Below are 24435 nucleotides of genomic sequence, written 5' to 3' on the forward strand. Positions count from 1 at the left end.
GAGCAAGTCAAGATCTATAAGTATCTTGGGGTCATCCTGGATTCAAAACTGAATTTTGCAGATCACATTGATTATATTGGTTAAAAGACAAACATAAAAATTGTTTTTCTGTATCGACACAAGCACTGCTTCTCCCAAATGTTCCGTTTGGAATTGATAGAAGCTACCATACTGCCTCTACTTGACTACTGTGACATCGTGTATAAATCAGCCCCAAGTACTGTACTGAAAAAGCTTGATTCCATCTATGACTCGGCCTTAAGATTTTCATTGAACTGCCCATATAGGACTCACCACTGTGATCTCTACATTGGGTCAAACTTAACATCTCTTAATGTTCGACGGCTTGTGCACCAGATCTTATTTATTCACGATGTACTTACAAAAAAATCCGCAGACCACCTGCTGGATCTCCTCTCTGTTTCAAAGAACAAATTTGACCTCAGGTCTTCGCTCATTTACCAGCTTCACATTCCCTATTGCCGTACAAAAACTGGAGGAAGGGCCTTTGCTATTGATGCCCCCAGGGTCTGGAATGCTATTGCCAATAAACTGCAACTTGAATCGCTACCAATGAGATCTTCTCTCAAAACTGCTCTAGAGGAGTTGTACACCCCTAGCTGCCACTGCTATTCATTGGCGTAAAATAAAATAAAATGTTTTGCTCCGGATGACGCTGCAAAGTATTATCTGTATTTTGATTTAGCGTGCTGATCTTAAAGGTGCATTGAAAAATTTGATACTCCGACCGATGCTTCTATTGTTGTGGAGTAACTCATGCAGCCAGCTATGGCTCTAGGATTTGGTGTTACATGTTATTTATGTAGTTTATTGTAAACATTCGGTCACAGTCCTTGTGATCACTGTTACGTTGCAATTATGGCTTTATTTTTTGGTGATTTGGAAAACGTTTTTTGGTTTGGACATGTTTGTTTTGTTGTAGTACGGAGTTAGACTGATGGCCTCAATCTAAGTTTTCTTGTGGTTGTTGTTGTTTGACTTGCATCCCACTGGGATTTTTTGCACACAGCGTTGGTGTACGGTGCTTTTTTTCAGGAATATTTTTTGCTGTTTTTTCCATGGATTTTCTGTTTGCACAGTCACATAGTCACTTTAAGATGTTTTCTTGTTCGTGTTTTTTTTGTTAGTTGTGGTTGCACCCGACTCAAGAGCCGAATGGCTCACATGGCTATACCAAAATAAACTGAACTGAACACATCCCGTTAAACCTCCCGGCTGCCCCCTATCGGTCAATGAGTGTGGTGGCAAGTAAAATCACATACAGCGCCCTGGCAACGGCGCTACATAGGTAAAGAAAAGGAGGTGGAGAGAGAGACAGCGGAGGCTCTCTCGCCGACTTCAGAATTTTCCTGCTGTGGTTGTTCCACCTGATGAAGATCGCTTGTGTTGTGATCGAAACGTCGTGATTTGTTTTATTTTCTTTTATTTCTGCCGACGTGACTTTACCGAAAGAACCAAAGTGGATGGATCTCTGCAGTCCACGAAAGCTTCAAATCGAGATTGAACATATCCCTGGCACCGCCAACAGAGGCTGGCGCAGTGCGTAATGACATCACCACGCACGCCGGAGCCGTCTCCGTGCGTGATTGCGTCATCACGCACGCTTACGTGACGGGGTTCGCGGCGCGTCGGCAGGTCATCGCGTACGCCTGATGACGACGGGGTACGCCGTTGCGCGCGACGTCATCGTTGTTTACGCCGTGCGTAATGACGTATTTACGCGCGCATTACACGACGGGTAACGCCTTTCGTAATGACGCCATCGCGCCGTGCGTACAAATGCAAGCACGGCGCTGCGCCGCTCGTAGCGACGTCATCACGCACGCATTGTCAGACGGGTTACGCCGTGCGTACAAATGTAAGCACGGCGCTGCGCCGCTCGTATCGACGTCATCACGCACGCATTGTCAGACGGGTTACGCCGTGCGTACAAATGTAAGCACGGCGCTGCGCCGCTCGTAGCGACGTCATCACGCACGCATTGTCAGACGGGTTACACCGTGCGTAATGACGTCACTGCGCACGCTCTGCATCTAAATTCTAACGCAACGAGAGGTACGTGGCGCGCGGAATAACATTTAAACACATTTGTTTTTAGATATATCTAACAAAAATACACGTGAACCACACATCGTAACCCGGCAAGCCGCGAGCCGCAAAGACTAAAGTACTGTCAAGGATATGATTCGCGAATGTTTTAAGCGGGAGAGAGAAATTAACAAGTTGGACAATATCACCGCCGACAACTGCCGCGAAACCTAAGAATCTCGCCGCGCGTGTTTTTTTTTGGTTTAAAAAAAAGATGATCGTTGTTATTGTTCTTGTGCGCCTTACATTTACGCGACGAAATGTGCATACGACTGTGCATTCGTTCGCGACGATGCGTTCGTTTGGCCGTGGTGCACGCACGCACGGACGAAAGAGAGAGATGCATCGCTCTGCCATTTGCAAGGGGGCCCGTAGCTCGCCTAAAAGGTGGCCAAGTATTAAATAATATAACTCTAGCGAGGGTCCATTATATAGCGGACGACGAATGCGTTAGAGTTTCTTTGTTGGGTATTCGCGATATATATAAAAAAGAGGGTTGATTTATAAAACGTCGCGTTGAGTTTTAATGAACATGGAAATGTTTGAGGCGTTGGGGGAAATTCTGTGTACATTGCGTGAATCTGTGGTTGGGTAAAGGCGCAGCACTGCAATAGCTTGGCTCGAGCCACTGTCTCACGAAGAGGGGGGGGGGGCCCTTGATACCACACGGAGCTTAAGGACAGCGTTTGTACTTTGGCCTACTCCTCCACGCCGACAAGGCGTCTTGAAAGAACCTTAACTTGACGGTACGCCTCTTAAAAGTATTACATACCGCAGTGAGTGCACCTGTTTGTAACGTGACGCTGCTGTTGAATGCCGGGTGTGTTCACAGTACGAAGACACTGCAGTCGTGGTTAGTTGTAGGCTACCGCGTTGGTGTTTCTCTATAGACTATTGTCGAGAATTTTATATTCATTATCTGACGACTGCCTGCTACCAAAGTCGTCACCCCGAATGCCCCCCTTCTCCCCCCGGTTTCGTCAGATCTCTCTGAAGTCCAAGAAGCAGAGTGCGCCTTGTGTTGGGATGATGGGTCAGGGGTGGGGGAACGTCCGGCCCGCGGGCCGTATGAGGCCCGCGAAATCATTTTGGTCTGCTGGCCCTGCCAAGGCAAACCGCAGGCGGGACTCGAAATTCAATGACTCTAGGAGAGCAAACCTGGAAAAGTAGTTGCGAGTAGCAACAACATCGTCAACACCGGCTAACATAATCAATACCAGCTAAAAATCAACACCGGCTAGCATCATCAACACCAGCTAACATCGTCAATACCGGCTAAGATCAGAAACACACGCCTCCATCAAAGAGAAGCAGTTCCCGCCATCGCATTAGGGGTGAGTTAATTAAATGTTTGACCGAATGTAACGGGCTAATTTTGTATGGCGCCGCGAATGATGTTATAAATATCCGAATGGCCCTTGGCAGAAAAAAAGGTTCCCCCACCCCTGGATGGATCATCGAGCACGCTTTGCCAAGCGTGTTTGTTTTATGATAATGCCGCGCAATTTGGCGTGGTGGGGAACGGCCGTAAGTTAGTGGGTATGAACTCCATTTTTGGTGCTGTGCTTTACCCCCCTCCCCCCCAGCATTTAGATTTTTGTTGGTGCCATAAATGTCCACATGATAAGCCGCTTCTTTAAGCTTATCATATGTGGCCAGGTCGTTTCTGAAAAAGAGCTACTGTATATAGCTCAGTGGGGTTTACCTGGTAAGATAAAACATAAGTTTAGTTGTATATTTTAAGTGAGTAGTTTACCATTCCTATACGTTGCATTCCGATCGTGTTTTTGTATTGTTCGATGTTGTAACGTTCTGACCTGCCCCGACTGGACATCTGTGAAAAAGAGCTTTCTAGCTCATTGGATTCCTCAAGTATAAATAAATATTCAGATTCTGATTTCCGTGCTTTCCCACCGTCACACTCGGCCCCACTGCTCAGCTTAATGAAGTATATGGTCAAATGACCCCCTCCCTCCACACAGCCACACAATCCGTACGGTGCGGGGAGCTACAGTGGATTGACAAAGGGTGCTGCTCTACGTGTAGTGTGGTCCGTATGGGTTGGTGGAGGAGGCGATGGATCGTCGTAATTGTATGTTATGTATGCTGAACTTCTTTCGCACCGGACGTAGCCAACCGTGCTCATCGCAGATGGACAACAAACTAAACACAAATCTGTTTTCAAGAAATGAGTTTTAATTTTAGATTTAAAAGAGCATAGCTCCAGTGGCTTCCTAATATTGGAAGGAAGAGCATTGGAAAACGCGCGATGTGGTGACCATAATTTTTCGATGGTTAGCCAAAAGCCACTTTGAGGATGACCGGATTTTGCGTGACTGTTTATGCTCCTTGCCGAGATCAGCAAGGTATTGTGGTTCCTTTGTGGCAAGCACATTGTGTGTAATCAGCACGACCCTATAATATATACGTTCAGCAACCGGAAGTCAATACAACTCGGTGAGCACCTGACAGACATGGGCAGATCTTACAGTACCCGTCACAACACGTACCTAATAATTTTGTACACGCTGCAGCTTGCTAATGTTTTTGCCAGACGTCCCGTAGAGTAGTGAGTTGCAATAATCGAGCCTTGTCGATACTGCGCTACACGCCACCGTGTTGGCTATGTCATGACTCAATAGTGGCCGAATGTGTCGTAGAGCCCTGATCTGAAAATTGCAGTACCTGACTTTATTTTGCACGTGATCAAACGACATTATGGTCAAGAATGGTGCCGAGACTCTTGACTTGAGTTGAAAACTGAATCCTGGAGTCGACGATCGTCATACCTAATCCACACATTTTTACACCTGAGCCCGAGTGCCAACCAGTAGAACCTCCCGATTTTCCTGTATTAAGCTGCATTTCGTTTCATTTAAACTGAACGTGCGCCACCCGTGTGCTACCTTCCATGTTACCGAGGCTCTCTATATCTAAGTTCGTTGCAGAGTACAATAATTAATTTTGCTGCACTGCCCTTTGCTGACCGCGTAGGCCCACGGCAGCAACCTATAACACCTGTTTTTAACCGTGGTGTTCTCCTACTCAAGCACTGTCCGACGTCAACCCTGCTTGGCTTCTGAGTTCTTGAGAAGATTAGGAACATTTTGGTGATTTGGTCGTTGTCTCCCAAACTGAGGTTGCCTAATTTGTAATGGACCGCCCCCTGGCTAATAATAGCCGGTTGGATGTGTGGTAACAGCTCTTGACTCGTTTGGGGCTTGACTCAGCCCATCATTTCTCCCAAGTACTACAATAAAAAAAACTGCAAGTCACTCGTACTTATTAGGATAAACTGCCCCCCCCCCCATCCATAGGAGTTTCCACGACTGGAGATGAGCATCACCAATTTTGGTTCGTACAGATACTGATCCTGTGTGTAAACTAGTTCCGCATACTGTACTAAGACTGCATGCTGTGCTGTAGTATGTCACCCGTCTCTATACATGCGCATATTCAGGCCCTTTGTCCATCCACTGCTGGACGAGGGCCTCCCCATGCCGTGTGGGTCATATGGTTCGTACTTCACCACCCAGGTCATTGAAGGGTGGTGAAGATGTTCGCCATTCGAGGGTGACCTAATACTGTGCAGCACATTACATACACGTTGAAATAATAAACTGCGGGTAGCGCACGTTCAGTTTAAATGTTTTTTTAAAGGGATCGGCTAATTTATAAACAAATATATTTGAACTCTGTGTTTGTGTGTGTACAGCTTGATGGTGTGTATGTCAGGGCAGTAAGTAAGGGTGTGTCTGTGGGACATCTTATTATAGTTTCTCCCACGTGGAAGATGCTTCTAAACTCGGTTACATGTATGCAGTGCAATGTTGCTTGTAGACACCTAGTTCTGTTGTGAGGCTAAATAATAAAATATAAACCACCCCCTTGTTTTTGTGAAATCTTCACGCCTGCATTTACATGAGCATTTTGCAGTTTGTAAAAGCCAACGTGATATTGTCAATATTGTTTAATACCATTCGTAGAATTCCTCCGCCTCTGCCCACCCAGCAGTATAACTGGTTACAACCACAGTGAGTAAATCGGCAGATCGCTTCTGGTGGTGTAAAGTGTGTATATTCACGCCCTTTTCCAAGACGTCTGGCCAGCGTGGAAGAGTAGGCCAAATACCCTCTTTAGGGGCCCCCACCTTCTAGTGGGGGGACCCTTCCACCAGCACTGGCCCGAGAAAGTCATTGCGGGGCTGTATCTTTAATTTTTAGTCTTTTTTTTTCCTCCTCGAACCTTCATGTAAATTAACTTCACTTCCCCCATTCCGTTTACAGGGACTTACATCCGCATGACTTCCCGGTGTCAGCACATGCATGCCTGTGTGTCTGTGAGGGTTGCTTGCATGTGCCTGGTACGCGTGTGTCTGCACGGAGCAATGCTGTTGAGCTTGGCCCACTCAGCAACTGTAACAGCGACCCCCCCACAACTCCCCCAATACATTTTTTTGGCAAGTAGCAGTCCGTATCTGATGACCTCTCAAAGGTCATCGGGGCTTAAATTAGCTTCTGGGAGAGTCGCGTGAACTTTTATTTCACAACATGAAAAACGGCTAGTCTGACGGAGAAGAGATTTGGTAATACTGCACTGGCATTGGTAAACAAACACGGATAACTCCAACGTGTTCGTCAACACTGCCCTAGTAAAAAAAAATACATTTTCAATCGGCAATGTTACAGGAAATTGGCCTATGAGCAGAAAAGAATAGTCATTTTCTGAACCGCCACCTATTAAAAATAAAAACAAATATACAACTTCAACTGTATTTGCTTCTACACCCACAATGCTCCATGGAAACGCATAATGAGTTTGTGTACGGTCTTGTCTTTTTTTCTTTGAACGATGTCACATAGTTTATATGGATTGCCCTTACCAATATCATATAGTCAGCATTTGTTTAACAAGCCTGACTGCTGATGAGACCCAGAAGGCCAAAACCGGTGCAAAATTTACTCAATCAAACACATTTTCCTTGACAATATTGGACTGGAAAGCCAATAGGCTGATGGACTAAGCATATTTTTTATTTATTTAAATGTGAAGACAGAATGGAGCTCTGAATATATTTTTTTCAGGATTTCTTTCTCAAGAGGGTATGGAGGGAGTAGAGTGGCAGGGCACACAGCCTCATTCATTGCGGATTGTGGGGAAAAAGGGCCCAGCGATGTCGCTGGGATGGTGGCATGGCTGAGCGGTAGCACCTCTGCCGCTTTTTACAGAGGATGGTGGTTCGAACCCCGTGGCAGCCCTGGTTATTGCCCAGGGGGGAGGAGAGCAGGGGGTGACATGATTACCATTGGTCTTAATTGTGGGGCTGCAATTACCAAAATGATTGAGACCCAGAAAGTTGTAACTGGCCCAGCGTTGACTTGCTTGAACAAATACTGGCTGGATAATGTCAGTCTGGAATGCCAGTCGGCCTACGGACTAAACATAATTTGTGTGCAGACTGAACAGAGTTCTGCGTACGTTTGCCTTTTTCATCCGCAGTGCTTCACAGCAAAATAAGCCCGTGCAAAGTTTAATGTTTGGTTTTATAACGTGCACAGACTCGCAGCTCCAGAACATCTGATCGCCTCCTTTCGGGAGGAAATGAACATAAGCAAATGCATCTGGTGTCCCTCCCTAGCAGCCAACTGTCTCTCCCCAGGCTGGTGGAATTTTTTATGTCTCTTTTACTCTGGTTATATAATTTTAATGAAGAGCGATGGCACGGAGATGAAATGGTTATCATCCACGATCAATGCACTGCCGGATGAAAGCCCACCCAAAAAAGCCGCCACCTGGCACTCGTGAAACGCACGAGCTAATTTCATAGCTCCGTCTCCTCGATGTGACGTCCTCTCCGGACTCGTTCATTGTCAGCCAGAATCTATCCACCGCTGGACGAAGGCCTCCGCAAGGCCGCCGCTTTCCCTCGTGGTCGCGCTGCTGAGAGTTTCTCAAGTGCCAGGTCTACGACCACCGTATAAAGGGGGAACACCGCGGTTAGTCAATCGGCAGGTCGCGCGTGGTTGGGTAAAATGTGGATACACCCACCGAATACAAGACGTCTGGCCATTGTGGAAGAGTAGGCTAAAGTGCTGTCTAGAGGGGCACTGTAGTTTGCTGCAGTGAAGGCTCTTCTGCCAGCAGTGGTGTGAGAAATACATATCAGGGCTGCACCTTTTTTTAATTAAAGTAGCGTAAAATCACGCAGGTGTTACTGCATGTTAACGTGAACCCTGGTTTGACTGCCTATTAACCTGAACATGCTCGTGTGCTTTCATGCTCATCAATCATTAAAATCAACCTAAACGTCCACTTATGGAATGTAACCGCTTGTTTGATGGAAATATCCTGTGTTTGTGCTGCACAAATTATGTCCTGTAAGCACTGTACACATAACAAGGCAGCCACCCAGCCATGCTTGGAACACTTCTCCCGACACTCTTCGAATCCTTAGTAGGTTGCCTTACTTTTGCGCCGTATCGAACGATACTATATTCTTCGAAAGTAAGACACACCCCAAAGTTGTGCCCAGTGGCAATGAAGTCGTACAAAATTTCATGAAAGACAAAGATCCCCCGTGTAGCCTTAACACACTGCTGGGGCAAGTGCTGTTAGTGAGCACCCATGAAGGCTGGCACGGCACACGAAGGGGGTGGCTGGCCAGCACCTCGCCCGACCACCTTTGTCTCCCCAGTGGCGATGTTTACACCAGGTACTCATTTGAGGTCGAGTCAACCTAGGGGAGGCCCAGGACCGGTTTAAACAAACACACACAGCTACCGGCTTATAAGACGCACCCCCCGAAGAGCTTTCTTTTCAATGCAGAGGAGGGAGAAAAGGTGTGTTTTGTAATCCGAGGAATATGGTAATACATCTGTCTTCATTGTGGCATGGTTTTGCCCGGGCTGTTCGTGGTAACGCGTCTCTTCAGAGAAGCGCGGTGACAGGGAATGTGACGACGCGTTCATTGGTGGAGCACGCCTCTAATCCAGCACTGTGGAGGCAGCGGGGGTTGGTGGATTGCTGCACAAATGTTGTGAAACTCCCCTCCTCCTGTGGGCGTCGATGAGAAGCCATACCCTGGCTCGTCAGGAGAACGCAGAAGAGCAATTGTGGACTCCACCTATTCCATCTGTGGGATATCGCGTTGCCCCCTCACACGCGTGGGTTTTCTTCAGGTGCTCCGGTAACCCCCCCCCCCCGACATGGGAACTCTCATTAATTGGCCAATAGCTCTTTAATGTACAGGGACTCCTCTACTTACGAACGAGTTAGGTTCCAAAGGCCTGTTCTTAAGTAGATATGTTCATAAGTCTAACTTTACTCCTGTCGATTCCAACCTTGGCGTGTACACTAATCACGAGGAATGGCTTTAAAAGTTTTATAATCTCCTGTAGATGTAGATGCCACTGGTTCTTCATGTTCTGCAGATGTAGATGTCACTCGCTCTTCATGTTCTGCAGGTGTAGATGCCACTGGTTCTTCATGTTCTGCAGATGTAGATGCCACTAGTTCTTCATGTTCTGCAGATGTAGATGCCACTAGTTCTTCATGTTCTGCAGATGTAGATGCCACTGGTTCTTCACGTTCTGCAGATGTAGATGCTAATTCCCTTTGGTGCTCGTGTTTCCTCTCTACTCTTGAAAACTCGGCCCGAACAGGCAACTGGACATACGGGCAGATTTGTTCATAGCTCTGAAAGTTTGTAAGTCGAATGTTCGTAAGCAGATGAGTCTCTGTATAGAGGATTTCAGAGCTTGGTGGAAAATTGGTGCTGACTCGCCGGCTGGCTGCTGCCTTACCACTTTGTGGTTCCTCGCGCCTCCGAGTCATTATCACCCTTCGAGAGCGAGCGAATACTGTGCGCCAAGTTTAAATCATTATTATTCGAATACAATGTTTTCGCTCACAATACATGCCAATGCATTGTGTATGTGTGTGTGTATGAATCATTTACTGACAGTGCTGGCACGTGAGTCACTCACGGCACATCTCCGTCATGCAGTGAATGCAACTGTAAAAACGAAGAGATTTTTCAAAACAAGTAACCATGTGAATGAGGAAGTCAGAACTATGTTAAGATGCAATGAACAGAATCGGTTCTTGAATTGAATGAAATTTGAATCGAGTGAGGAAACGCAGCACAAATGTGACATTGGTACCAACGAGGCAGTACAGATGAAACGGGCACAGCGAGACAGCACAGATGAGACGAAACGTTTGTATTTAAATTGTGACAATCAAATCGTGGTGAGCTTTGGGAAGTTAATTGCTCGGTCCCTAGTTTCAGGCAATGGTTCTTCAGAAAGGAGAGTTGTTTTACAGCTGGACTATCTGATTATCTAACTGATTGACAACTGTGCTGTGTTGACCATGGGGGTTGTTTGACCGTACTTCACCAGCCTGGTTAGTGTGAGAAGCCCGGGACCGGTTTGCGTATCGCTCACCGCCCATGTTAAATTGTCGTAAAAAAAACACATTCATAGTTGTTAAAATTGAGTTACAGAAACATCGAATTGTATTTCGGGGTCATTATTGCCCTCCTATGTAAACACAGACAAGGTTGTACGTGTCAGCGTGGTGACCTTTCAAGTTAACAAAATATGGAAAACCTAAACACATTGTTACGCCCTCAACTCCCGTCTTGTGTGTACAGTATACTGTTGGCATCGCTCTTGTTCCTGCTACGGTGATGCATCTTTTTTCGAATGTTTCCGAGAGAAAATAAAACTGCAGGTTTCAGCAGCTCCTCTGTTGATTTAAATGATCGCTAAGTGTCCACTTGTTATTGTTGTTGCTCCGCAGTGACTCGTAGTTCAGGATTTCGCACCGTATGTAGCAAGAATCACAATATTTGTTCATACTGGAGGAATCCGATGAGCTATGAAGCTGTTTTTTTTCACATATGTCCAGTATTGATTTGAAGCTTTCGTGACTCCAGGAATCCATACTCCTTGGTTCTTTCGGTAAGAGTCATGTAGGTAGAAAAATAAAACAAAATAAAAATAATATATCACGACGTTTCGATCGCAACACAAGCAGTTCCACTGCTGCTAAACCCCAGCTCCACTGCTGGATAATTTTTTTCCGCCTGAGGACGACCGCTTGTGTTGCGATCGAAACGTCGTGATATATTATTTTTTTATTTTGTTTTATTTTTCTACCTACGTGACTTTACCGAAAGAACCAAAGAGTATGGATGTCCAGTCGCACACCAAACATCCCAGCTGATGGTGGCTGGGGGTGCAGTTCTCCATCGAAACGAACGCCGTTCCCGGTACTTGACCCTCCTTTGATAGGGCGCTCGCCAACAGGACACTTCGCCCCCGCCACGGAAACGTGGAATTTCCGCCACTGGCTCAGGGCGATGAGTAGCGAGGTGCCCCTTTGCTCGATTGCGCAGGGAATCATTTTGAGCAGCGCACCTGCACAACATTTGCAACTTTTCACGGCTTCGAGAACATTCTGTGCCAAGCGGCCGTGTGAACCGTGTGTTGTTCATGTGTGTTAGTCTGCGGGGTGATGTCCATGCGCTCTGCCTTGGCTCTCTTGTGCCTGGTCTCATCTGTGTATACGTAAACATAAAGCATTTGACGTTGTATAATCGTATACAGTGTGTGTGTGTGTTGTAGACTCAAACGCGCTTGTGTACATGCCACTGGAGGTATTTGCTGTGGTGTCACAGCAAATAGACCCGAATGGTTTTTGTTATTTCTGAAAATATCTTATACTGCGAGATGGAACGTTTCATCTGCAAGGGTGTCCAACTGATGTGTTCCATCCCAAGGGAATTTCCTAGACTTGTCTTTGCGTGCATTGGTATGGTCACGAGGCCGTGTGCCTACAGGATAATGGGTTTTAAGTAGTACTTACTACCTCCTATGGCCTGTGGCTCAGAAACATGGTCATGAATGAAACATATATAATAAATAATATAGAAGAAGAGTATGCAAACAGGCGTTGAGTGAGGCATGCTGGGAATTACTTTGGGAGACAGAAAGAGGAACACATGGATTGAGTATACACCGGTTAATGACATCATCTATTAAGAAATATAAACCAAAACTAAGGTAAACTATTATTATTTTTCCACGTCAGGGCCACTTAGCTATATAGCTCTTATTCAGAAGCGACCTGGGCCACAGATGATAGCCCAATGAAGTGGCTTATCATGTGGAAATTGATAGCAGCCAAATACTCTAAACGCATGTTTCTAAACGTGGAGGGGAAAACCGTAGGACCCGAAGGAAAATCAATACGACCACGAGCAGAGAGAGAGAGAGAGACGCAAACTCCACATATACAGCAGGCATCGGTGTCGGGATCGAACCCATGGCCTCTTGTATACCGGACGCAGTAGTTAACATCTTGCCACCGCGGCGCCTGCCTCGTGAGCACTGCCTCAAATCTAAAGGGGCGATGGTCAAGAATAATAACGGAGCAGTAGAGCGAGCGGCTCACGATCGGAAGGTTGCGAATTTGAATCCTGTTTGGGAGGGAGTCTCTCCATCATCCATCCTCCCTCCGGGGGTCGATGCAATTGGTACCACTTCGTGGGGGACGTCGACAATTGTTGTCTTATGCCATAGGAATGTGGAATTACCACCACTAGCTCAGGGCTGTCAATGGGAGATGAGCACCGCCTCTATGCTCGTTTGAGCAGAAATCACTGTGACTTTTGAATCGCGGTTGTGATGGAGTTGGCCCTTGGCCTTGTGTCCAGGCCCCAGAGTCAACAGAGCATTGTCTGACACGGGAGATGAGTCAACACAACACATTATGCTCTTCCTAGGATGATGTCACCCCATGTCCCGAGCACAATGGAGCGGTGGCACTGCGGTTTGGCGCGCCGCCCTACTAACCCGGCGACCCGAGTTTGGTTCCCGCTCATGACCAACGCCAGTGACGCTTATCTGAACCGGTGCTGGGTCTCCCCTATGTCGGCTCAGCCTCAACTGAGTACCTGGTGTGGTGTGTAAACATCAGAAATTGGGAGATAAAGGCGGTCGGGCGTGGTGCTGGGAGTGCCGTGGGGTTGGTGGTGAGCTGCAGATGGCAGTGCAATTGTTATACTTCTATGCTTACACATGTATATGCTCCCCGCACGAACCCATGGAGGGTGGTGAAATATGGTTCAATAACCCTTCACGGCCTACACAGGTGTGGGGAGGAGGCCCACGTTGCCATCTAGCAGTGGAGTGACACAGGGGCTCTTGCATGCGGTAGGACTCGCAAGCCAAGCCGCGTCTTCTTGACCGACACGCTGCAGTGTAATACAAGATACCTTTGGCCGACTCGGTGACACATCAGAAAGTTCCCGTGACCAAAATACAAACATTCAGAACCCATCGAGGTTCAGTGTGTGTTTTTCTTTCTTCAATATATCGCAGCAAATTGACGGTCGTATTTCCCGATGCACCGAATTTGTAGTTACAGAAAGGTCAGAAAGGAGACGTTTATTAAGCAAATTGGCATCGTCCCCGCGGGTTTAATGATGCCGCGGTGGTTTAATGGTTTGGCACACTGGGTGTGCAAACCCGCCGGTTCGATTCAATCTCCCAGCGGCGGCAGTTGAAGCAACGGTGCGAGTTTCAAAAATCGTCGCCCAACGCCTCTGTCCACCCAGCAGTATAAGACGTCCATAGGCCACAGTTAGTCGATCGGCAAGGCAGCCGTGTGGTGGGGAAAAATGCGTGCGGTGCTCCAAGCTCTTCCAAGACGTCTGGCTGGCGTGTAAGAGCAGGCCCAAAATACGCTCATCTAGATCGACGTGTGTGGAGTTCCCTCTCGTGGGAGGCCCTAACGCCAGCAGTGGCGTGAGCGGGCATTTGCAGGGCTGCGCCTTTGCCCAAGTTTCGTAAAACTTGGTGAGCTGGCCAAGCCCTCTAGGTGTGTCGCGTTGGGAGTGCTGTTCTGACTCAGCCCAACTGCGTGAGGCATACCTGGCTGCTGAGTAAGTGCGAGCATATTATACTTAATCTTATGCCTAGAATGACTTCATCGGTCTGTACGATGTGTGTGTGTGTCATTTCGACACTGTGCAGCTTAAATGGTTGCACGATGAGTCGTGGTCATGTTTAACATGTAGGCTTTCGCGACCAATATTCATAATAAAGGTTTTTGGGTTAGATCGCGTAAGTATGTGTTGTAACCCTCCACCACCCGACACAGCCAATTAGTAAGTGGGTCATGTGTGTTAAAAAAGCCGAAGTAAAGAGGTGATCAGGTCTAAAATATAAATTAAGCCATTTCTCAATCCACCAATGGATGAGGGCCTCTCCATGCCGTGTCGCCGTATGAGTTTTTTTTTTACCGAACTTCACCACGCTGGTCAGTCCGGATTGATGGTGAAGGTTGGGGCAGGTAGGGTAAGGACCGGTTTTGATATCACTCGCCACTGATGTTAACCGCTCGCTGGTGGCCTGGCATCAAACTCGGGTTGCCAGGCTCCCTAGCGCGGCGTGCCAACCGACCAACCACTGCGCTGCCGTGGTTTATAATCGACAATAAATAAATAAAAACGTGAACTGATGCGCCAAAAAAAATCCAAACGCGTGTGCCAGACGTTGGGAGATTAATAGCGTTCGCGCGAAACGCCCAATTCCAAACAAAAATAATAGAGCCGGGCAGAGAAAAAATATATATTTCAACAACAAAACATTTCTGCCCCCCCCCACCCCCCCCCAAAAAAAAAAACCCGGAACAAGGAACGGGGGAGCGGAGTTCACGACGATTGGGAGGAAAACGCATGGGGGTGGTTGCGCGTGCGTCTTTGCGTCTGCGTGTCTCCGCGCGGCATTTGCAGCGGGACATCTGTCACCGTCGCTCCCGGCGGGTACGTTTATTTCAGGGAGGAGGAAAAAACAGGCGGAAGAGCACGTCATGCTAGAACGTTCATTGCACCGTTACCCCCCTCCTGCCCCCCGATAAAAGCCTGAGCGAAGGCACGTGGATGATGACGGCGGCGGTAGTTAAAGCGAGAGGAATACAAAGTCCTGAGGAGGATAAAAACACAAAATTTTAACTCGGAAAATTATAACGCCCAGGGGAGGATCGTTTTGCGTGCGCGCGTGTTGGTTCGGACTTGGTCGCGGTCTCTTAGCCACCCGTCAACGTGGTTTCTAAGGGGCCGTGGTGTCGTTTTACCTGGTCGTTATGGTTGACGGCGGTGAGTAAAGTCTGTCTTTGTGTTAATATCCAATGCAAAGGTAATTGTATTTTACCGTATTCTTTGGATTATGAGATGCCCTTTCCTCACCACATGTGATTTAAAGCAATAGTTGACGGTGCGTCTTTTGATCCAGTAGATGCGCGTGCGTGTGTGTCTGTGGCCGAGACCAAATTCGTGATGCTTTATTTGACCCGAGCACAAGCTTGCGTTGAGGTCTTACTTTCAGGAGCGTCTTGTATTCTGTAGAATGCGGTAATTCCCTCCTCTCCCCTCCGCGCCATAATTTGATGAACCCATCATAATTTTTTTTACTTCATTTGTGCAGTCTGTTGTCCGTTGTGTGTCATTTGTACCGGCTCGTCTAGTTAAGTAGCTCCCACTGCTCCCCATCGTCTCTTTTCCCCAAAATCTCATCGTGACCTCGCTCAATTCAAGCAACTCGTTGCACTCGATCTGTTGCAACTTCTCACGGTGCTGTTTGTTGCTGGCCCGCTGGCCCGTTGTGGCAACCGTGTGAAGTTTTTTGTTAAAAAAAAATCGTTAATAATCGATTCTTGTCACAGATTACGTTATTGCATTGACGTCTACAGTCGATGTTATTATTTGTTTATCCAAGACAGTCTTCCATTGAGTCTCAAGACTCGTATTGGGAAGGTCCTATCAGCTTCAGCTTATTTTGAAGTACCCTGTGAGCTAAGAAGCTCTTAAGTCTGGTGTCATCAATAAAATCACACCATTTCCGTGACAGTTAAATTAATAAATGTAAAAAAGTAAGAAAGCATATAATTTTAAATATAAAATGTATCTTTTAAAAGTTTTGAGCTTAGTAAGGAATGAAAAAAGTGCAAGATTAGGCATATAAGTGCCAGTGGTAAAACACACCGCTTCCCAAGAAACAATACATTTAAATCTCCAATAATGTTTTTAAAAATATAAATGCAGTTTAACACGTAGGCTTTCGCGACCAATATTATTCATAATAAAGGTTTTTGGTTTAAATTACGTTATTTATAAATGTGTCGTAACCCTCCACCACCCGACACGGCCAATCAGCAAAAAAGTGTCACGTTGATAAAAGACAAATAGTTCACTACTTTAGCCCACCGGTGTGTTGAAGAGTGAATCCACAAGATTTACAATTGGGTCGAGGCTCAAAAGAAAGCCGTCCCTTGGTGTGGACCAATCAGTTTCAAGGACAATGCATATATTATCATAGTATGTTTTTTTGTTCGCATTTTGACTGCAGGTATTGTGGTTAATGCAGACATGAATCCTAGTAAAACGGTTTCAGTTTTGTTGCCAGAAAAAAGCGGAAAACCCTATTTTTACATTTTGGTACTGGCAAAGGCTGTCCAATGATGTAAAAAACAGCATCGTTACAAAAAAAAAGAGTAGTGCGGACAAGGCACAGGAAGACGAAATAGGTCACTTACAGGCAAACGATGTCTGCACCTCGCCTCGTTTCTCACATTATAGGGGACGACGTTGCCATCGTCACGGTAGAGTCACGCCGTGGCACTGTTCAATTTCCAGCGTTGACATTTTTTGGCCAATGGCAGCCGCACGCTACATTTTGTTGGGGGCTATTTTTTGTAATGCGCGAGCGGCAAAATGTATTTTAATTGAAAACTAATTTATTTTTATTTCACTATCTCCCCGCACCGTACTGATCTTGTGGGCGTGCGGAGGGAGGGGGGGTTACTTGTGACCATACTACATCAAGCTGCGCCGTGCAGGCGGGCGCAGAAGTCAGAATCGGAATATTCGTTTATACCGGAGGATGTCCAGTAGGGGCAGGTCAAACTGAATAACACCAAACAATATAAAAGCACGATATGAGTGCAAAGTATAGGAATGATAAATCGCTTAAAATAAACAAAGACAACTAAACTATTCAAGTTCGACATGCATACGCACGTAATCGATTCATCGTCCCGTCGCGTGCGTGTTGCAGGAGGCGCGAGCTCGTCATCTGTCCGATTCCGCGGCGACGGGAGCGGAGCGCGGAGTGACGGCGTGAACGCTCCCGCGGCGACTGCGGCGGCGACTGCGGCGACTGCGGCGGCGACTGCGGCGTGCGACGCTATGGCGACGCGCACGCTCGTGCTGGTGCGCCACGGCGAGGGCTCGTGGACGCGCGAGAACCGCTTCTGCAGCTGGGTCGACCAGCCGCTGAGCGCCGACGGCGAGGCGGAGGCGCGCCGCTGTTCGCGCCTCCTCGCGGCCGCCGGGATCCGCTTCGACGCCGCCTTCTCCTCGCTGCTGACGCGCGCCATCAAGACCGCCTGGCTCATCCTGGAGGGCGTCGGCCAGGCCTGGGTGCCGCTGGCGCACAGCTGGCGCCTCAACGAGCGCCACTACGGCGCCCTCGTCGGCCTGAACCGCGCGCAGCTGGCGCTGAACCACGGCGAGGAGCAGGTGAAGGCGTGGCGGCGCGCCTACGACGTGCGGCCCCCGCCCATCGACGAGGCGCACCCCTACTTCGACGAGATCCACGGCGACCGGCGCTACGCGAGCTGCGACGTGCCGCGGGGGAAGATCCCGCGCGGCGAGTCGCTCCGCGACGTGCTCGAGCGCCTGCTGCCCTACTGGGAGGGCAGCATCGTGCCCGAGCTGCGCGCCGGCAAGAACGTGCTGGTGTCCGCGCACGGCAACAGCGTCCGCGCCATCATCAAGCACCTGGAAGGTGGGGGGGGGGGGGGGGGCGGGGGGGGGGGCGATGGGCGGCTTTTTGGGGGGGTTGGTAGTGCGTCAGTTTGTTCCGGTTCTCGCGCTGATAAAGGGGCCCCGCAATGGGCCTGTGCGTGCGTGCTTTTGTGAAAGTGCGCCTGGCCTGGCACAGGCGCCGTGGAAACATCACCGTCACTTAGTGGCGAATGGCGGCTGTTGTTTTTGTTGGCTCGATGAGTCGGGGGGGGGGCGCGCACGTGGGATTCTGCCTCGAGCTTCCGGGGACCCCTCTGTAGGCTGCCGTTTGGGGTTGCTCCCAACTTTTCAAAATTAATCTGCATATCGGGCCTAGATCGGACATTTTGGATGATCCGAAAAAATGTTTTGCTTCAGATTGATCCGAAAACTAGCAGTCACTGATTTGACATCACTTCCATGCTTTTCTCACCAATAGGTATTTCCATATCCTTCGTATTAGAATCCGGAAAATACAGTAATTGTATTTTCCTAACTTCCACCATTCTCCACTCGCGTTTCTCCCCTCCCTGCCTCCCTCCCCTCATGGACAAGTGCCTAACCGCTTGTCCATGAGCCTAACCGCTTGTCCATCTCCCCTCTTAGGGAAGAATTCCCGCTCCCTACCGCGACACACATTTCCCTGATTTTTCTGTCGACAAGCTGCACTGACTGGAAACCTGGCAGATGTGCGGCTATTGTGCGGGCAAAATTTGTTTGCATTCGATTTCAAGCTCGCGCCAGGCAGCTGCCTCCCGTGAAAACACGCATGACCTCGAGTAAATCATTGGCTCATCGCCGTCTGCAATTTCATCCGTGTCCATGTGACCCACTTACGTGTGTTCGGGTTTTAGCGCTTCGCAGCGAAAGCTGAGAGCGTTCATGCACGAGCTCTGGCCGTCAATTCCCTTCGTGAATAACACCGAAGGGGTGGTGGGGGGAGGGGTACCATAACTTTTGCGGAGTCGATCTGATGTTCATGGAGTTTTAGTGCAGAGTCACGTTGCTGTTAAGTGAGTTGCCCAATGGACGACCGGCCACATCGATAAAAAGCGTTGCCCAAAGGTTGCAGGACGCGAACCAGAACAATAGGGGGGACTGCATGCAAATTGGGATGACTCCCACGTGATCGCGAGCCCCAGTTTCCACCTCGTCACAAGTCCACTCCACCGTGTCACGAGCCTCTCGTCGCGAGTCTTCACCTCGTCATCACCGCCATCTGAACCCCGCCCCCTCCGTCGTGAGTTGTGCGCGCGTCACAAAAAACGGGCGCACCATCGCCGCTTGCCGTTGCTGCTCGGACGCAGGCATCAGCGACGCGGACATCCTGCACCTGACCATCCCCACGGGCGTCCCTGTCGTGCTGCAGCTCGACGACGAGCTGGCGCCGGTGGGCGAGCGCCGCTACCTGGGCGACACGGCCGAGATCGCCGCCGCCATCAAACGCATCGAGGACCAGGGCAAGGCCCCCAAGGGGGCCTCCGCGTCGCCGGATCCTCGCGGCGCCGTAGTCGCCACCACTGCCACCACGGCCGCCACCTGCCCCTCTCCCTAAGCCGTTTGTATCGTATCCTGGAATATTTTTGGTTCCTTTCTTTGGAACTATGCGTCGTGGAGAATGCCTCTTCTTGTTAAGTTATGTAATATTTTATTTTGTCTCGCCCACCCCCGGCCTAGCCCAGCACGCCACCTTCGTTCATGGAGCATGGGGGGGGGGGGGCGGGGGCGTGCATTCAGTGTTGTTTTGTTATTTTGTTATATCGTTACTGTTACAGGCGACTCTGTTACAACAACCGGCTATACCGTTTTTTAGGGAATATAAGACTGCTCTGGAAAATAAGACGTATCCCCCAAAAACTTGCGCCCAGTGTCACTAAAGTTAAACAAACACAACACACACATCTATCGGATGATGTGACGCACCCCCAACTTTTTCTTTAATATGCAGGGATTGAAAAGCGTGTCTTATTATCCGAAGAATACGGTATTGTCCGACTCTTGCAATGCATGTAATTCTGGAAATGTTCACATTTTGGATCTGTCCCAGAAATACAAAAAATTTGACCTCGAGACCAAATTTCCGGTCCGACTAGTAAAATATATTCGGATCGATACAAATACGAGACGTCGCGGGGAGTGACGTCGCATTTAATGACGCCGCTTGCGGCTCTCTCCCTGCCAAGGGTGGCACCACGCGGCATCGAGTGACATCACTTTAATAGCACAAAGTCGCGGTTTTATATTTACTATTTTATTTACCAGGTAAAGCCCACTGAGCTATGAGTGTTAAATTATCGCGTCATGTGAATGATCCGAATGTCTGAAGAAAATAATGAAATGTGAAATTATCCTTACAAAATTACAACTTCTTGAATATGACGCTCGTCCCGAACTGTTAGCGCTATCAGAGAGAGGTGAGCGAGTGTCTTGTGGTCATCTGTACCATCTGCTGACGTGTGGTGTTGAAGCTGAACACGCGAGCAGGGTGAGCGACCCAGCCCAGAGTTGGTAACAATCGGTGTATTTCTGTTTCCGGTAAAAAACCGAATGATAAAAACCCAGTAAACACCGCATACTGGTTTGCCGCACATGCAGAGCTGTCCCGAGAAATAAAAAATAACGTGTTTAGCTTTTGCGCTGGGAAACGTAGAGAGCTGGCCACAGCGGTGTAACGATCGGCACACTGGAATTGCAATCCAGAGGTCGCCGCTTTGATCATCCAACCTCATAAATCCCCCGGCATCTCTCCACCAAGCGGTATAAATAAATGTTGCACCGTAGTTAGTTGATCAATAGCTTGCATGTGGTGGGATGAAGTGTGGGTACTCTCACCTCTTCCAAAACATCTGGCCAATATGGAATAGTTCAGCACGTAGGCTTTTGCGACAAATATTGTCCATAAAAAGAGTTTTTTTTTTAAGACCAAGACAGGAGGATTTCTCCACAACTCTGGCTGTCGCCTGATGATGCTGGTTGTAATTACTGGCGAAACTTCGTACTCGAATTGTAAATGGTTTTTAGTTTACTCTCTAACACACCGGTGTGCTGTACTAGTAACGACACCTCGAGGCAAAGCTGTGGCCTCTCCCTAATAGTCCCTGCCCTGCCGACATGCGAAGACGCCACCATGTACCAAAAGGTTCCATCAAAAGTACCAGTAAGCAGTCCAAAATTATCTTTACAACTTAAAAATTCCATCTATTTTTATATCTTATATACACTAGCTTTACATTGTCGAATAAGTAGTCATTATCGTCTCTCTTTGGCTGCCCTAAGTCTGCTGAAGCCAGGCCTTAGAGGTCACTGTGTGTCTCCTGTGTGGCAGCGGTGGCATCTTGCGGAGAGGGTTGATGGCGTTTCGCGAGGTTCGGGTGGCATCGGTGGCTTTGGCCGTGGTGGCAACTGGATAGACTCTAATTTTTATGATCTCTTAAAATATAATAAACTAAACTAAAAACTATTTTAATTTTACCAGGTATAACCCACTGAGCTATATAGCTCTCTTTTTCACGAGCGGCCTGGCCACAAATGATATCTCAACGAAGTGGCTGGTCATCAGGGTTGGGATCGAACCCACGACATTCTGTATACCACGCGAGGTAGTTAACATCTCGTCACCGCAAGATGTAATAACGTCATGCAGATTTTTTTAATGTAGTTTTAAACCCTTCATTCGAAGTTGTGAAGAGTGAGAGGTAATGGCGGAAGCTTCTGGCGGGCCTTCGTTCATCTAGCAGCGGACTGATCATAGCTGATGATGGTGGCGATGAAACTCTTCATGGCGAGATATTTGTCCTCATATCTTTGAACTTGGCATAAAAGGGAATATTGTATGCGGAAGACCCCTTCTAGCCACCAGTTGTAACAGAGTTTTAATATTTCACGCAGGTGTTGACGTAACACGTTAAAAAAATCGTTATTTAAGGAAGTTTTTCTAACTTAATGTTTTCGCCTAGTTTTATACTGGTTTTGTGCTATTGGCGTAATAGATCTCACGCAGAGCAGTGCAGCCCGTGGTGTTAAGAGAATGGGCCCACGGAAGTGGATATCGCAGAGCTACCTCTGAGATCGCTTCAAGTGACGTCTGGTCCACACGTTAAGCGGGGGGGGCGGGGGGGAGGGGCGGGCCAGCACTTTCCCACCCCGCTCTGCCACTGCGCGTCATTTCAATTTTGCAAATCGTCAACAACAGTCGTGCGATCGTAAATGGTGGCGCGCGATTGTACCACGCTCCCCTCGTGACTTGGTCTCACGCTGATCAGCCGATGGTCTCAGGATATTTTGAGTCGACTGCTGGCAGACTTTTGACAGGGCACGCGCGGTGCGCTTTAACTGTGCGTGAGGTTTCTACAGGGGACTCTCACCACAGAGCACTTGAGCCTGGATTGAGAGCACTTAGGGATGATCGGTGTAAGCAGGGAAGGACACATCAGAGATTTGCTCCACGTAGGAAAAAGGGGCAGCCCTCCTGTTGGTACCTCGTAGAGCTCTGGTGTCAGGTCAGAGCTTTTACCTCTGGATATCTCGTCTCCTCTTAGCCCCCATCCTTGGTCGCAATCTGTCACCTTGCCAGATTGATCAATCCCCCGACCCCACAGTCCTCTCTCCCGTGATCCCCATAGCCCCCCCCCCCCTCCACAGGCCCCCCCCTCCACTTTGTTTCCGTAGCCCAGGGGGTCGGCAACCTGCGGCTCCGGATCCGCACACGGCTCATGTTAAGGACCCCGCTTCGTGACGTTATTCACGCGCGGCGATTGCGGCTCTTGAAAAATTTATTTAATTATATTTTTTGACCGAATTCGGGGACAAAATAAATAAAAAGTAGCTTCTTTGTTATTTTGGTTCCCGACCCCCCCCCCCCCCCTCCTTGCCACACACACAAAACCGCCTCCCCCCCCTCCTCCTTTTGCCGGTGGAACAGACCCCGACCCCTCCTCCTCCTCACCCCCGCAAAAAAAATGCAACCTTCTCTGTGTCCTGTGCACACCGATAGTTTTGCGGGAGCACGCAACGCTGCCCACCGTGACGCTCGAGGCCGCGCGAACGGCCGCGGTGAGATTGCGCCGTTGCGCGTGACGTGGCCCCCCACCCAAGGTCATCATCTCAAGCGGGAAGTTTTAACGCTTCAAGTGGGTGTTTTTTTGTTTTTTTTCCCCCTTCGTCCGAAAATCCCAGAGCTTTTGAATGTATACACTTTGTATGCATTTACGTGTAGTTGTGTAGGTGTGTTTTATACGTACGTATGTTGATTGCATGGGTATTCGCTACGATATAGCTGATAAGTCTGTTACTAGCTGTCTCGCGGTATATATGTATCTCATGTAGTCCCATGATGTCCTGGAAGTATCAAATTGCATTGGATAGACGTATCATCCACTGTGTTGTGTACGTGCGTGTGTGCCACAATACATTTCCGTAGCAGAGTGACGTTTCCGAATTTCATTTACGGTCAATGTTTTAGGAAGTTGTATCGTAAACAATATGGTTTGTGTCTTAGCCTTGCTGACATGATTCGCAGCTACGTGGGTGAATTCGAATTCAAGCATTTAGAGCGACTGCGGAGTTTTAATATTCTTAGGTGTCTTTGCGATGAATTCAGTTCATGTGCAGGCGCTAAGTGGATTCGTTTCACGGGATCGTAAGAGGCGGCAGTGGCTTGGAGAGGCCTTCATCCAGCAGTGGATTGACCATGACTGATGATTGCTGACCCGCCCATGATGGACATCTGTGAAAAAGAGCTCCGTAGCTTGTCGGATTTACTCCTGCAGTGGAAATTAAAGATTCTAAATTCTGATGATTGCCGCTAGAATTGGCGGTTTAAACTTACCGGGGGGAAAGAAAAATCCCCGAGGGAATGATCTCAATTATCATCAGGACAATGCGAGGGCAGCAATTGCAGCGCTGCGCCTTTGCCTATCTTTTTTTTTTAGGATTCCGTGTAACAGAGCGAGTGTGCGTCGGTGAAGCTAAATTCAAATTTACGTGGAGATTAAAACGAGCGTGGAGCCAATACTTGAGAATATAATTGGTCGGTGTTTCATCCCGTAACGAGCCATTTACATTTCGTTACTAGTGTTATTTTGGAGATGTTACATAAACTGAAACATTGTGTGGAGACTTCTGAAATGGGATATATACTTAGCCAAAGGAAAGCAATGTATTATTAAGACGTTTTTACGAAGTTTTTGCCATTTCAAAACTACTATTTGGAAAAGTGTGAATGATTAATGATTTAATGTATATCATAATTGTTTGGAGAATGAGTTCCGTCTTCACCCAAATCCAACAATATAAGTTTCACAATTCACAACTTATCACTCAATAAAATCTGTGCCGAAACGTTTATGGCATTGCGATTATATTTCCCTGCTCTTGAACAGCCGGTGTGTTTCTGCCCATTGTGAATAGGTGTAACCAGCCTTCATCCAGCAGTTGATTGACCATGACTGATGATGATGACGACGACGACG

The 24435-nt window shown here is 48.1% G+C and overlaps 1 protein-coding gene across 5 annotated transcripts; it reads left to right on the forward strand.

Moving 5' to 3' along the window:
- The first annotated feature begins 1898 nt into the window (after nucleotides 1-1898).
- LOC116944455 (bisphosphoglycerate mutase-like) lies at nucleotides 1899-24308 on the forward strand. Of its 5 annotated transcripts, none has more exons than XM_076068538.1 (3): nucleotides 1899-2855; nucleotides 17235-17966; nucleotides 19335-24308. In XM_076068538.1, the coding sequence occupies exons 2-3, from the start codon at nucleotides 17366-17368 to the stop codon at nucleotides 19598-19600; spliced, it is 867 nt and encodes a 288-aa protein (XP_075924653.1). In that variant the 5' UTR covers nucleotides 1899-2855; nucleotides 17235-17365; the 3' UTR covers nucleotides 19601-24308. The 5 variants fall into 5 exon arrangements, with proteins under 5 accessions (XP_075924653.1, XP_075924652.1, XP_075924654.1 ...); XM_076068537.1 differs by having other exon boundaries at nucleotides 1899-2076; XM_076068539.1 differs by lacking the exon at nucleotides 1899-2855 and adding an exon at nucleotides 2867-3443.
- Nucleotides 24309-24435: the final 127 nt, after the last annotated feature.

Source organism: Petromyzon marinus, chromosome 21 (assembly GCF_048934315.1).
Source record: "Petromyzon marinus isolate PM22_M1 ecotype Great Lakes invasive population chromosome 21, UKy_Petmar_22M1.pri1.0, whole genome shotgun sequence".
Lineage (NCBI taxonomy): Eukaryota > Metazoa > Chordata > Hyperoartia > Petromyzontiformes > Petromyzontidae > Petromyzon > Petromyzon marinus.